Consider the following 16,797-nt stretch of genomic DNA (forward strand, 5'->3'; position numbering starts at 1 on the left):
ATCTCTTATTAATAAATAAGAAATATAGCCTATAAAAGATATCTAGAGAAGCTCTATAAGTATGGACTATAATCTCTTAAGTAACTAAGTCTAGTCCCGGGGTTTTCTCCTTTATCTTAGAAATATAGGCTTATTTTAGCTCTATTTTAGATAAAATAGGCCAGTTTTATTTTGAGCTAGGTATATAGTTTATTAAACTAGTAGGCTCGGTACTAGGGGATAGTAGGAAAAGTATAGTTCTAAAGATATTATACTTATCTTAGAAAGTTAATTTAAGCTTATTAGAATTACTATCTAAAATACTTAATATAGATTAATATATAGTATCTTTAGTATATTTTATAGCTTTAAAAATTAACTAGGAGTCTTTATTCTCTAAGAACTTATTCTAGTATACTAGCTTAGTACTTTTAATAGTATTAAAGTAGGTATTCTTTATATTTTAGAGTTCTTATTTATAGAGAATATACCCTAAAGCTTTAGACTTATGGCTATAATATAGTATTAATTTATATAAGATCTTTAAGTCCTTATTTTACTAGGGTTTAGAATACGGACTAGTAGTAGATTTTGGAATACTATTACTAGCTACTTCTACTATTCTATTAGTAAAGTCTTTTGCTAATAGGTCTAGTTTATGGTTTCTAGGTATATTAGTAAATAGAAAGGGCATATTCTTAAGGCTATTAATAAAGTAGCTTATAAATTTAGCCTAGTCTGCTTTCTTAGTATTAAATCTAACTGGATTAGAACTAGAGCTATAAGTCGACTTACTAATAGTAAATAGAACCCCGAAGTAATTAGAACCTAATTCTAGTAGTACCTGCTAGTTCTTAATCTTAGTTACTATTTTACTAGTAATAAAACTTAAGTCTAATATAAAAGAAATAGATATATTAGATCTATAAAAAGTATCTTTCCCTAGTTTATTTAATAGCCTTAGAGAATAGTTTTCTATATAGCTAATTAAATAAACTATATAATTACTTTGAGATTTAAGGGAATTCTACTAAGAATAATATATAATAAAATTACTTAGTAATAGAGAGCTATTATAAAAAGTAATAGATAAAATATCCTCTTTTAATATTATTAATATACTATTAGGGTTTTCTAAGTAAACTATATTATAGAAATTAATTAGTTATATTTTTAGTATACCTAGACTCAAGTCTATAATTAGGTAATTAGGATTACTTAGTAAGTTTAAGGCTATACTAGCTTGCAGTTCGCGAGCTATCTAAAATAGGGTTCTAGGCCTTAGGGTACTATAATTCGGGAGTATTTGGAAATAGCTAGAGTATATAATAGAATAATATTCCCGATTATTATTCCTTGCTATTATCCAAGGCTCCTGGATTACTAGGACTTTAATATCTAGTTCTATAGCTATTTACAAGACGTTTTTAGTAATAGAGCTATTATAACTCACATTAACTTATAGTACTTTAATATAGTTACTTATTAATAGTAATAGTAGGAATTATAATAATAATAGCTTTTTTAATTACTAAATAAACCTCATATAGCTTAGAACTAGCTAAGTGGGTAGTACTTAAGTAATTAGAGCATTTAGTAGTTATGTGGGGGTATTTTTTACTCTTCTTTTTATAAATAGAGCAAAAATAGTTCTCAGTCACGTGACCCTTATTATATAGTAAGTACTTAGGTTCCTTTTTATAAATAGAATCTAAGTACCTGTATCCTATATACTTAGTATACTATATAATACTAGAAATAATATAGTATTTTACTACTTTAGTAAAGATTCCGGCTATAAGAAGTCTATTTTTAATAGCTCTATTAGCTTGAATCTCGGTAGGAAATACCACTATTACTAAACCGGCTTACTAGAGGCCTGAGTCTCTTTTCTCCTTTAAAGTAGCCTAATAGGGCTAGCTAATAGGCTCTAGTCCCTTATTAAAGGTCTTAATTTCTTCTAGAACTAAGTTCATTTCTTCGGGTATATTAAATTCACGAATAGGTAGACCATAAATAATAACTTTATACTAAGGTTCTCCTTTTTATATGCTTATAACTAAGGGAAGCACCTCCTTTATAATAGCTTGATTTTGAACTAGAAAGTCAGAGTTGAATTCAGGAGTAGTATTAACTATAATATTACTTTTTAAGGAAAGAGAAATCATAGAAATTACTAGTCCCTTAATTCCCTTAGAGCAAAAAGCAGTATTAAGCGAATTGCGAGTAGAAATAGTAGAGAACAAGCTAGCCTGCTTTATATAAGCTAGTAGGAAGGTGTATTTCCTAGAGAGGGCTATAGATCTGGTATTATGAGTACTAGAACTACTAGTATCACGTGCACTGGGTGGTTTATTAGTATCACGAGTACTACCGCTACTAGTAAGTATACTAGGGCCTTTTCCTCCCTGATTTTTAGACTTAGTATGTAATACTAAAGTCTAGTCCTTTTCCGAGTAAGATTATGGTTCTTGAGTAGTAATTTTAGCCCAAGTAGGCTTTCCGGAGATAGTTTTAGCTTGAGTAGCTAGCTTGGCTTAAGTTCTTGACTAAATTTCGATCCGTTTAGTGGTATTTTCGAGGTTTACTACCTGTAAAGCTAGTAAAGTACTAGTATGGCGGATACGGCCGAATTCTGTATATTTCCTAAAGATTTCTACTAAATCTAGTAGTCGAGATTACTAATCATGTAACGGAGTAATAATAATAGCTTTGACTATTAAGTCCCGGGCTTAATAAATTAGTAATTTAGCTTTATTCGAAGCTTAATTCTAATATTAGTAGTAGTTTCCGTGGTTTTGGTATTTCTTATTAATATTACTATTAATATTGCTCGAGCTAGGGCCATGCTTTAGCCCGTTCTGGAGGCGGCTTAGTCGAGCCGCACTAGCCGAATTAGGCTAAGGAAAAGGGGCTGCGAGTTCGTCTAAAGAGATAGGATTTATAGCTAAATCGAATGCGAATTGAGCTCCCTGGTTGAACCGAGCTAGTGGGGAGCTAGTGGGTAGGTCTAGCTATTCGCTAGGGCCCTCTAGAAGCTCTCCGAGCTCTTAAAAGTCAATGGGAGGGGGGCTAGAGCCCGGGGGGTTAGGGGGGGCCATTTAGCCTATTCTAGCTCTACTTATAGTAGGTTCTAGAGCCTGGGGCCAAAGGGCTAAGGTGTATTAAGTGAGTTCTGAAGGTGGGTAAAGTGTAGATGTGAAAGTAAGGGGAGTAAAAAACCGGAAAAAAGATGTGACTATAGATATTTCTTAGAACTTTATAAAAGTATTACCTTGACTATAAAGTTTCTATTTTCCTTGTATTACTTACTATAAAATATATAAGAGGGAAACTATAATAAAACAAAAACCCATATAAAGTATACTAGAGTACAAAACATAACTAGATAATAAAATAATAAATTAAAAACATAAATAATAAAGCATAAATAGTATATAGTATATAAAAGCTTAATTAATTAAATATATATAAAGGATTATTTTCTAAGTCTATAGAAAAACTAGCTTTCTTATGTGATTTCCGCAAGTCACGTATAAAAGGCCGCGGCCTTTACTATATAACCTAAACTTTAAAACCGCCAAAATAACATGATTTTCGACGAGTATGGCCTGCCATACTATACTAGATAAGCTAATATAAGTCTCAGTAGCTTATATATAGGCCCAAATTCCAATATAGATAATAAATAGTTAGAGATATATTTCTGAAATAAAAACTTAAGGAAATAAAGAAAAAAAGAATATAAATTATAATTTCTTCTCTATTTCCTATTTCCCTTTTCTCTTTTTTCCTATTTTCTTTTTCCTATTTTCTTTCTTATTTCCTCTCCTATTTCTTCTTCTATTTCTACTTCTTCTATTTCTTCTACTTTTATACTTTGCTTAATATATTATTTTCTTATATATATACTAGTTTCTTTTAAAAATACTAGTATATTTAATATTCTAATTTCTATATATAATAGTAATTATAGGTTAAAAGTATTAGCTTCTAAGCTTCTTTTAAATACTATAGATTAAATAGTCTAAGTTATTTCTTCCTATATAATATATAATATAAAAGGAAATATTTTATATTCTTAGTCTTTTTATATTTATATTTATTATTAGATATTATATTTAGCCTATATAAATAGGACTTTAAATATCTATAGCCTAGCTTTAACTAGAAGAAGATATTAGCTAGGAGCCTAAATATTCCAGAAAATAGATTTATCTTTCTAAATACTTTTTATAGATATATATTATTATATAATTCTAGCTGGGTTTTCGGTTTAGTATAAGATTCTAAAAGTAGTCTATATTTTAGTTTCTTAATTTTATTAATTTTAATCTCTAGAAAAGTAAAAGAGGTTTTTACTAATTCAGGTTCTAATTAATATAAGAGAAATAAAACCTAGCTTAGCTAGTTTATCTATTTCTTTATTTCCTATTATATTTATATATCCTGAAACCCAGACTAGTTCTATATTAGCTCTTTTAGCTTTAAGGGCCTTAGTAGCTAATATAGCTCTAATTTATTAGCTTTGGTCTAGCTTATTAGAAGAAGTTTTTAATCTTAGTAAACCGGCTTAGTTATTTATATAAATATTAAAAAGCTCTCCTCTTTTTATTATACTATTAGTATATTTAATAATACTTATAATACCTTCTAGTTCTCTATTATAGACTATAGTACTAGTTCTTATATTTTGGCTTTTTCTATATTTAGCTATAACCGGTATATAAGGAGTTTCATAGCTATAGATTATAAGCCCTAGGCTTATTCCGAGTTCTTTTTTAGTTTAAAATTCATTTATATATATAGATAATATAGAGCTATTATTATATAAAGTCTTTAGATAGAAATTATATAATATAATAGTTTCTTTCTTTAGCTAGCTTAATATTATAATTTTATAAAATATTTCTTTATTCTAGAAAATAAAATAGAAGTATTTTATAGTTTCTAGATCTTTAGAATCTATTAAATTACTAAAAGAAATATCTCTTTTATAATAGCTTAATTTTAAATTAGAAAGTTAGAATTAAATTCGGGAATAGTATTAACTATAATATTACTTTTTAAGGAAAGAGAAGCTATAAAGACTACTAGTTTCTTAATTTCCTTAGAACGGAAAGTAATATTAAGTAAATTATAAATAGAAATAGTAAAGAATAAGCTAGTCTATTCTATATAAGCTAATAGGAAAGTACTTTTTCTAAAGAGGGCTATAAATTTCGAACTAGTATTATAAATACTAGAACTATTAGTATTATAGATACTAAGTAATTTATTAGTATTATAAGTATTACTATTATTAGTAAATATACTAGAGCCTTTTCTTTTCTTATTTTTGGATTTAGTATATAATATTATAATCTAGTTCTTTTCCGAATAAGATTATAATTCTTAAATAGTAATTTTAGCCCAAATAGGCTTTTCGGAAGTAGTTTTAGCCTTGAGTAGCTAATTTGGCTTGAGTTCTTAACTGAATTTTAATCTATTTAGTAATATTTTCGAGATTTACTATTTGAGAGACTAATAAAATACTAGTATATATCTTTTTTCGGTTTTTTTACCTCTCTTACTTTTATATTTATACTTTACCTACCTTTAGAACTCACTTAATATACCTTAGCCCTTTAGCCCCAGGCTCTAGAACCTACTATAAGTAGAGCTAGAATAGGCTAAATGGCCCCCCCTGACCCCCCGGGCTCTAGCCCTTTTTCCATTAACTTTTAAGAGCTCGGAGAGTTTCCAGAGGGCCCTAGCAAATAGCTAGACCTATCCACTAGCTCCCCACTAGCTTAGTTCAGCCAGGGAGCTCAATTTATATTCGATTTAGCTATAAATCCTATCTCTTTAGACAAACTCGCAGCCCCTTTTCCTTAGCCTAATTCGGCTAGTGCGGCTTAACTAAGCCGCCTCTAGAACAGGCTAAAGCATGGCCCTAGCTCGAGTAATATTAATAGTAATATTAATAAGAAATACTAAAACCACGGAAACTACTACTAATATTAGAATTAAGCTTTAAATAAAGCTAAATTACTAATTTATTAAGCCCGGGACTTAATAATTAAAGCTATTACTATTACTTTATTATATAATTAGTAATCTCGACTACTAGATTTAGTAGAAATCTTTAGAGAATATACTAAATTCGGCCGTATCTGTTATACTAGTACTTTACTAGCCTTCCAGATAGCGAATCTCGAAAATACTACTAAACGAATCGAAATTCAGTTAAGAACTTAAGCCAAACTAGTTACTCAAGCTAAAACTACCTCCGAAAAGCCTACTTGGGCTAAAATCGCTACTTAAGAACCACAAATATACTCGGAATTATACTCGGAAAAGAACTAGACTTTAGTATTATATACTAAGTCTAAAAATTAGGGAGGAAAAGGCCCTAGTATACTTACTAGTAGTAGTAGTACTCGTGGCACTAATAAATCACTTAGTACACGTAATACTAGTAGTTCTAGTACTTGTAATACCAGATCTATAGCTCTCTCTAGGAAATGTACCTTTCTACTAGCTTATATAAAGCAGGCTAGCTCGTTCTCTACTATTTCTACTTGTAATTCGCTTAATACTACTTTCCGCTCTAAAGAAATTAAGGAACTAGTAATCTCTATAATTTCTCTTTCCTTAAAGAGTAATATTATAGTTAATATTACTTCCGAATTTAACTCTAACTTTCTAGTTCAAAATCAAGCTATTATAAAAGAAGTACTTCCCTTAGTTATAAGTATATAAAAAGGAGAACCTTAGTATAAAGTTATTATTTATAATCTACCTATTTATAAGTTTAATATACCTAAAGGAATAGACTTAGTTCTAGAAGAAATTAAGACCTTTAATAAGGAACTAGAGCCTATTAGCTAGCCCTATTAGGCTACTTTAAAGGAGAAAAGAGACTTAGGCTTCTAGTAAGCCGGTTTAGTAGTAGTAGTATTTCCTACCGAGATTTAAGCTAATAGAGCTATTAAAAATAGACTTCTTATAGCCGGAATCTTTACTAAAGTAGTAAAATACTATATTATTTCTAGTATTATATAGTATACTAAGTATATAGGATACAGGTACTTAGATTCTATTTATAAAAAGGAACCTAAGTACTTACTATATAATAAGGGTCACGTGACTGAGAACTATTTTTGCTCTATCTGTAAGAAGAAGGGTAAAAAATGCCCCTATATGATTACTAAATACTCTAATTACTTAAGCACTGCCCACTTAGCTAGTTCTAAGCTATGTGAGGTTTATTTAGTAATTAAAAAAGCTACTACTATTATAATTCCTATTATTACTATTAATAAGTAGCTATATTAAAGTACTATAAGTTAATATAAATTATAATAACTCTATTACTAAAAACGTCTTATAAATAGCTATAGAACTAGATATTAAAGTCCTAGTAATTCAGGAGCCTTAGGTAATAGCAGGAAATAATAATCGGAAATAATATTTTATTATATACTCTAGCTATTTCTAAATACTCCCGAATTATAGTACCCTAAGGCCTAGAACCCTATTTTATATAGCTCGCAAACTGCAAGCTAGTATAGCCTCAAATTCACTAAATAATCCTAATTACTTAATTATAGACTTAAGTCTAGATATACTAAAAATACACGAATCTTTAATTACTCACTTTTTCTTCGGATTTTTATCCCCCCGGCTTTTACCCAAGGATCTCATCTACCTTCAGAACTCACTCAGTATACCCTCTCTATTTAGCCTTAGGCTCTAGCACCTACTACTAGTAGTACTAGATCTAGGTTAAATGGCCTCCCCTGAACCCCCGGGCTCCAGCCCCCCCTATAAAGACCCCCAGGACCTCGGAGAGCTCCCAGAGAGCCCTAGTAAATAGCTAGAACTACCTACTAGTATGCCACTAGCTTATTTCGCACCAGGTGCCCGTTTCGTATTCGATTTATCTACTAATCCGCTCTCCTCAGACAAACTCGCAGCCCCTTTTTCCCAGCCTAATTCGGCTAGTGCGGCTCGACTAAGCCGCATTCAGAACGGGCTAAAGAGAGGCCCTAGCTCAAGCAATATTAATAAGAAATATCAGAACTATGAAAACTACTACTAATACCAAAATCAAGCTTCTAATAAAGCTAAACTACTAATTTGCCAAGCCCGGGACTTAATAGTCAAGGCTATTATAATTACCACATTATATAACCAGTAATCCCGTCTACTAGATTTAGTAGAAATCTTCCGAGAATATACTAAATTTGGGCATATTTAATATACTAGTACTTTACTAGCCTCCCAAGTAATAAACCTCGAAAATACTACTAAATAAATTAAGCTCTAAGCTAAAACTCAAGCAAAAACTATACCTGCAAAGTTTACTTGAGCTAATATTACTAACTAAGAACCTATATACCCGGAAAAGGAATAGACTATAGTATTATATACTAAGTCCAAAAATCAGGAAGGAAATAAAGGCCCTAGTACTCGTAATACTAGTAGAAATAGTACTCGTACTACTAGTAAACCAGGTGCTCGTACTACTAGTAGTTCTAGTACTCGTAATACTAGCTCAAATAGTATACGTAATACTAAATCCATGGCCCTCTCTAGGAAATATACCTTCCTACTAGCTTATATAAAGCAGGCTAGTTCTTTTTTAGCTATTTCTATTCGTAATTTGCTTAATATTATTTTCTATTTAAAGAGAATTAAGGAATTAGTAATCTCTATAGTCTCTCTTTCCTCAAAAGGTAATATTATAGTAAATACTACTCCTAAGTTTAACTCTGATTTTTTGGTTCAAAACAAAGCGATTATAAAGGGGGTACTTCCCTTAGTTAAAAAGATATAAAAAGAGGAACCTTAGTATAAAGTTATTATTTATAATATACCTATTTGTGAGTTTAATATACCTAAAGAAATGAACTTAGTCCTAGAAGAAATCAAGACCTTTAATAAGGAACTAGAGCCTATTAGCTAACCTTACTAGGCTACTTCTAAGGAAAAAAGGAACTCAGGCCTATAAAGAGCCGGCTTAGTAGTAGTGGCATTCCTAACCGAGAACCAAGCTAATAGAGCTATTAAAAATAGACTTCTTATAGCCGGGATTTCTGCTAAAGTAGTAAAATACCATACTACTTCTAGTACTATATAGTATTCAAAATATATAGGATATAGGCACTTAGATTCTATTTATAAAAAAGACCCTAAGTATTTATTATATAAAGAGAGTTATATAACTAAGAACTATTTTTGCCCTATTTATAAAAAGAAAGGCAAAAAATACCTCTACTTAATTACTAAATACTCTAATTACTTAAGTACTACTCACTTAGCTAGTTCTAAGCTATATGAGGTCTACTTAGTAATAAAACAAACTACTATCCCTACTATTACTATTAATAAGTAGTTATATTAAAGTACTACAAATTAATATAAATTATAGTAGTTCTATTACTAAGAATATCTTATAAATAGCTATAGAACTAGATATTAAAGTTCTAGTAATCCAGGAACTCTGGGTAATAGCAGGAAATAGTAATTGGGAATATTATTTTATTATATACCCTAGCTATTTCCAAATACTCCCGAATTATGATATCTTAAGGCCTAGAACCCTATTTTATATAGCTCGTGAATTACAAGCTAGTCTAGCCCAAAACTCACTAAGTAATCCCGATTACTTAATTATAGACTTAAGTCTAGGTATACTAAAAATGCAGCTAATTAATCTCTATAATATAGTTTATTTAGAAGACCCTAATAATTTATTAATTATACTAAGAGAGGACATTTTACCTAATACTCTCTATAATAGTACTCTATTATTAGGCGATTTTAATATATATTATCCTTAGTAAGATCTCCTTAAACCTCAAAGCACTTATACTATTTATTTAATTAGCTTAATAGAGAACTACTCTTTAAAGCTATTAAATAAAATAGGGGAAGATACCTTCTATAGACTATATATATCTATTTCTTCTATATTAGACTTAAGTTTTATTACTAGTGGAATTATAACTAAGATTAAAGACTAGCAAGTGCTCCCAGACTTAGGTTCTAATTACTTTGGGGTCCTATTTACTATTAGTAAATCGTCTTATATTTCTAGTTCTAATCCAGTTAGATTTAATACTAAGAAAGCGGACTGGGCTAAATTTACAAGCTACCTTATTAATAGCCTTAAAAATATGCCCTTTCTACTTAGTAGTATACCTGGAAATCAAGAACTAGATTTATTAGCAGAAGATTTTATAAATAGAATAGTAAAAGCAGCTAGTAATAGTATTCCAAAATCTACTACTAGTCCGTATTCTAAATCCTAGTAGAATAAAGACTTAAAAACCTTACGTAAATTAATGCTATATTATAGCCATAAGTTTAAAGCTTTAGAATATACTTTCTATAAATAAGAACTCCAAAATACTAGAAATACCTATTTTAATTCTATTAAAAGTACTAAACAAGTATACTAGAATAAGTTCTTAGAGAATAAAGACTCTTAGTCGATTTTTAAAGCTATGAAATATACTAAAGATACTATATATTAACCTATTTCTAGTATCTTAGATAGTAATAGTTTAAATAAGCTAAAATCGACTTTCTAAGAGAAGTATAATATCTTTAGAACTGAGCTTTTCCTATTACCTCCAAATACTAAGCCTATTAGTCTAATAAACTATAGGCCTAGTTTAAAGTAGGACTGGCCTATTTTATCTAAAATAGAGCTAGAACAAGCATGCATTTCTAAGATAAAGGGGAAAACCCCAGGACCAGACTTAGTTACTCAAGAGATTATAGTCCACGCTTATAGAGCTGCTCCAGATATTTTTTATAGGCTATATTCCTTATTTATTAATAAGGGGTACTACCCTAAAGTCTAGAAACAAGCTACTGGCTTTATTCTAAAGAAATCAGGAAAACCAAACTATTTCCTACCTAAAGCATATCGAGTTATTTCCTTACTTAATTACTTAGGGAAGGTTTCTGAGAGAATATTAGCTAAGAGACTTAGTTATTTAGCCGAGACTAGTAACCTATTACACCCTTCCCAAATAGGAGGTAGGCTACATAAGTTAGCTATTAATACTGCTTTATTACTATAGAATGAAGTAGAGACTAATAAGTCCTATAAGCTGAAAACTACTACTCTCTTCCTAGATATTAAAGGTGCCTTTGATCACGTGTCCAAGAATAGGCTATTACAGATCATGATTAGTTTATTACTACCCACTAGCCTTATTCTCTGGGTATTGTCGTTCCTAGATAACCGAGTATTAAGACTAGCTTTTAATAATAGCATAGAAGCATTTAAGTCTATACTTACTGGTATTCCACAAGGGAGTCCTATATTACCTATACTATTCCTGATCTATATCCGAGATCTATTTAAATCAGCAAACGTCAGTTTTAAGTCCTATTTAGACGATATAACTCTTACTACTGCTTCTAATAGCCTTAAAAAGAATATTAAGACTTTAGAGCGGGAAGTAAAGGATATAGTTAATCTAGGGAATAAAAATGCTATTAGCTTTGATATAGATAAGACTAAGCTCATTTACTTTGATAATTCCAAGAATAAACCTAGCTTAAAACTACCTAATAGGGAACTAGTTTCCCCTAGTAAAGTAGTTAAGTGGATAGGAATGTATTTTGACGAGAATCTCAGATTTAAGGAACATATAGCTTATAGGACTTCTAAAGCAAAACAAGCCTTTTATAGGGTTTAGAGACTTACGAATATATCACGTGGTTTATCCCCATTTGCAATTAGACAGCTATATTTAGCCTGTATTACTAGTATAATAGACTATGGTTCCTTACTATAGTAAAAGACCGAAAATAAAGCTCAAATTCGGCTTTTATAAGCTATTCAGAACCTAGCTTTAAGGAAAACTTTAGGAGTATTTAAAACGGCTCCTATTATTCCTATAGAGGTCGAATCAGCTTTACTTCCACCTATTATAAGGCTAAACCATAGTCATCGCCGATATGCCCTTCATATCCTTAAATTAAGTCTAAATCATCCTATTAGACTAGAGTTTGAGAAGTCCTTCCAAAGATCTAAGTAATTAGAATTAGTAGACTCTAATATAGACTCTATTTATAGTCTAAATACAGATCTAGTTCGAGATCATATGGCTAAAATGTCCCAAATTGAAATTATAGTCGATTCTATTAAGGAACTTATAGTCCCTAAGAACTTAGAGACTATAAGACACTTTTACTTTGCTTCCTGGAACAGAGAAGTACCGTATAAAATCACTATATCAAGATAGCCTAAGGAAGAGACTGCTATATTACATAATCTCTATTTAAAGACTTTATATAATAATAGCTCTATATTATCTATATATATAAATGGATCTCAAACTCAAAAAGGAATCGGAATAGGCCTAGGACTCGTAGTCTATAGTCACGAAACTCCCTATATACCGGTCGTAGCTAAATATAGAGAAAGCCAGAATATAGGTACTAGTGCTATAGTCTATAATAGAGAACTAGAAGGCATTACTAGAGCTATTGAATACGCTAGTAGTAAAGCAAAGAGAGGGGAGCTTTATAATATCTATATAGATAACCAAGCTGGTTTACTAAGATTAAAAACTCCTTCTAATAAGCCGGGACAAAGTCAATAGATTAGAGCTATACTAGCCACTAAAGCCCTTATAGCTAAAGGAGCTAGTATAGAACTAATCTGGGTCCCAGGCCACATAGATATAATTGGGAACGAAGAAGCAGATATACTAGCTAAAATAGGCACTACTTCCCCTATATCAGGTGACCCCGAATTAGTAAAAACCTCCTTTACTTTCCTAGGGGTCCAAATTAATAAAGTTAAGAAACAAGAGTATAGACTACTTTTAGAATCTTATACTAAACCGAAAACCTAGCTAGAATCATATAGTAATATATATCCGTAGAAAGTATCCAGAAAAATAAACCTACCTTTAGGAACACTTAGGCCTATAGCTAGTGCCTTCTTCTAGCTAAAGCTAGGCCACGGATATTTAAAGTCCTATTTATATAGGCTAAAAATAGTATCTAATAACAAATGCAAATGTGGCAAGACTGAGAATGCAAAGCACCTCCTTTTATATTATATGCTATATAGGGAGGAACGAATTAGACTATTTAGTCTATTTAAAGGGAGCTTGGAAGCTAGTGCTTTTAACCTACGGTTACTATTATATACGGAAATTGGGATATTAAATATACTAGTATTCTTAAAAGAAACTAGTATATATATAAGAAAATGGCATATTGAGCGAAGCGTGGAAGTAGAAGAAGTGGAAATAGGGAGAAATAGGGGAGGAAATAGGGGAGGAAATAGGGGAGGAAATAGGGGAGGAAATAGGGGAGGAAATAGGAGAAGGGGAATAGGGAAAAAGGGAAAAGGGAAATAGGGAATAGGAGAGGATTTGCGATTTATACTCATTTTCTTTATTTCCTTAAGTTTTTATTCTAGGGGTACGTCCCCAACTATTTATTATACCTATATTTAGATTTTGGGGCCTGTATATTAGCTACTAAGACACCCGCTACTAGCTATGCCGTGCTATATACGTTCTAAACTAATAAAGCACGTTAAAAGGAAAAAAAAAAACAAAAAAAAAAAAAAAGTATTTAGGTCTATATTTACTAGCATTTTATAAGGGACACCTATATTCCCCTATATTATTTCTTATCTATTTCGAGACTTATTTAAGTTAGTAAATATCTAATTCAGATCCTATTTAGATAACATATTCCTTAGTTACTACTTCTAAAAGTCTAAAGAAAAATATTAAGATTTTAACGCGCAGTAAAGGATATAGTCCGATTTAGGAAAAGAATACTATTAGCTTTAATATAAATAAAAGAGCTATTTATTTTAATAATTCTAAAAATAAGCCTAGTCTAAAACTATCCTAATAGGGAACTAGTTTCTTCTTAGTAAAGTAATCTTAAATAGCTAGGGTCCTAATTTTAATGAAAAATCTCAAGATTAAGAATATATAGGCCTATAGGGCTTCTAAAGACAAAAACAAGCCTTTTTATAGGGTATAGAGACTTACGAAATTTAATTATTATGGTTATTTCCTTTTATAATTAGACCTAGCTAATACTAGCCTGTATTACTCAAGGTGATAATAGCATTATGGTTCTATACTATAGTAGAAACTGAAAAAAAAACTCAAATTTGGCCTTTATAGATAATTCCAAAACCTAGCCCCTAAGAAACCCTCAGGAGTATTTAAAACTGCTCCTATTATTCCTATAGAGGATCGAATTGCTTTAGTTCCACCTATTATAAGGCTAAACCCATAGTTTATATAATATGCCTTCCGTATCCTTAAACTAAGTCTAAAAACACCTTATTAGACTAGAGTTCGAGAAGTTCTTCCAAAGATCTAGAGATTTAGAAGTAATAGAATCTAATATAGACTCTATTTATAGTCTAAATACTAATCTAAAGCGAGATTACTTGGCTAAAAAGTCTCAAATAAAAACTATAGTGAATTCTATTAGTAATCTAGTAGACCCTAGAGATCTAGAGACTATAAGACACTTCTATTTTGCTCCCTGGAATAGAGAAGTGCCTTATAAAATTACTATATTAAAAGAGCTAAAGGAAAAGACTACTATATTACATAATTTCTACCTAAAGACTTTATATAATAGTAGCTTTATACTATCTATATATATAGATAGATCTTAAACTAAAAAAGGAATCGGAATAGGCCTAGGGCTCGTAGTTTATAGTTACGAAACTTCTTATATTCCGGTTATAGCTAAATATAGAAAAAGCCAGAATATAGGAGCTAGTACTATAGTCTATAACGGAGAACTAGAAGGCGTTACTAGGGCTATTAAATACGCTAGTAGTAAAGTAAAGAAAGGGAAGTATTTTAATATTTATATAAATAACTAAGCTAGTTTACTAAGACTAAAAACTTTTTCTAATAAGCCTGGATAAAGTTAATAGATTAGAGCTATACTAGCTACTAAGGCCCTTAAAGCTAAAGGAGCTAATATAGAGCTAATCTGGGTTCCAGGGCATATAGATATAATAGGGAATAAAGAAATAGACGAACTAGCTAAGCTAGGTATTATTTCTCTTATATTAGAACCTGAATTAGTGAAAACCTCCTTTGCTTTCCTAGGGATTGAAATTAATAAAGTTAAGAAACTAGAATATAGACTACTTTTAGAATCTTATACTAAACCGAAAACCTAGCTAGAATTATATAATAATATATATCCGTGAAAAGTATCCAGAAAGATAAACCTACTTTCTGAAATATTTAGGCCCCTAGCTAGTGCCTTCTTCTAGCTAAAGCTAGGCCACGGATATTTAAAGTCCTATTTATATAGGCTAAATATAATGTCTAATAATAAATACAAATGCGGAAAGACTAAGAATACAAAGCATTTCCTTTTATACTATATGCTATATAGGAAGAAATGACTTAGACTATTTAGTCTATTTAAAGGAAGCCTGGAAGCTAGTGCTTTTAACTTATGACTACTATTATATACGGAAATTGGGATATTAAAGATACTAGTATTCTTAAAAAAAACTAGTATATATATAAGGAAATAGTATATTAAGCGAAGCGTGGAAGTGGAAGAGGTAAAAGAAGTGGAAATAATAGAGGAAATAGGGGAGGAAATAGGGAAGGAAATAGGGGAGGAAATAGGGGAGGAAATAGGGAAGGAAATAGGGGAGGAAATAGGGGAGGAAATAGGAGAGGAAATAGGAAAAGGGGAATAGGGAAAAAGAGAAAAGGGGAATAGGGAATAGGGAAGGATTTGTAATTTATACTCATCTTTATTATTTCCTTAAGTTTTTGTTTTAGGGATATGTCCCTAACTATTTATTATACCTATATTGGAATTTGGGCCTATATATTAGCTATTGAGATACACGCTAGTTTAGCTAGCCGTGCTATATAGTTCTAAACTAATAAAGCACGTTAAAAGGAAAGAAAAAAAAAAAAATAAGATTAGATATACTAGAAAAGAAAGCACCTTTTACTTAGTGGCTAGCTGCTATTACTAGGAAAATTACTATAACTATATATAGAAGTATATTAATGCTTATAAAGTTTATTAGTATAAGAATAAAAAAAGACAAGAAGAAGCTCTATATCTAATAAAAGCTATATTTCTTTTTTATTATATTAGGATTAATGTAATTAAATTACTAGATTATAAAGGATATAACTTATTAGTTATTACTAGAGATAACTTCTTAGGATAGGTTAAAGCTAGACCTTTAAAAAGCCTAACTAGTAAGAAGATTACTAAGTTTATTTAGGAAGAAATTATTTATAAATATAGTTTATTTAGATAGCTTAAGGTAAATAGCAGATTGAAATTTAAAGAAGTAGTAATTCAGGAATTTAATAAGCTAGGAATTAATAAAATCATTATTTTGGCCTATAATTTTAAAGGAAATAGCATAATTAAAAGAGGGCATTAACTAATTATTTAAGTACTTATTATACTCACAATAGGTAGAAAGAAGCCTTGGGTAGATTTATTACTATATATTCTATTTACTAACCGAGTTACTATATATGAACCGACTAGATTTACTTTCTTTTATATAGTCTATAGTAGGGAAGCTATATTATCTATAGAAATATGCTTTCTAACCTAGAGAATACTTGGGTAAGATAAAGTTTATAATAGAGAAATACTTCTAGAAATATATATAAAGCAAATATAGATAAGAAATAAAGATATTAAAAAAGCTAGAATAAAGAAAAACAGATAATACTAAGAGAGAAAAAAGTAATTTAATACTACTTACCAGATTTATATAAAGCCTATTTCTAAAAAGAATCTGGTTCT

At 30.2% G+C, this 16,797-nt stretch overlaps 1 protein-coding gene across 1 annotated transcript; it reads right to left on the bottom strand.

The window, feature by feature from the left end:
- Positions 1-1,895: 1,895 nt before the first annotated feature.
- Positions 1,896-2,657, bottom strand: K444DRAFT_524174 (uncharacterized protein; the record flags this gene model as incomplete). Its single annotated transcript, XM_024874336.1, has 3 exons — positions 1,896-2,009; positions 2,040-2,370; positions 2,530-2,657. Coding segments are annotated over 3 exons (573 nt in total), but the record flags the coding sequence as incomplete, so codon positions are not given.
- Between the last annotated feature and the right edge of the window lie 14,140 nt (positions 2,658-16,797).

This window comes from Hyaloscypha bicolor (genome assembly GCF_002865645.1).
Source record: "Hyaloscypha bicolor E unplaced genomic scaffold K444scaffold_53, whole genome shotgun sequence".
In the NCBI taxonomy this organism is placed as follows: Eukaryota; Fungi; Ascomycota; class Leotiomycetes; order Helotiales; family Hyaloscyphaceae; genus Hyaloscypha; species Hyaloscypha bicolor.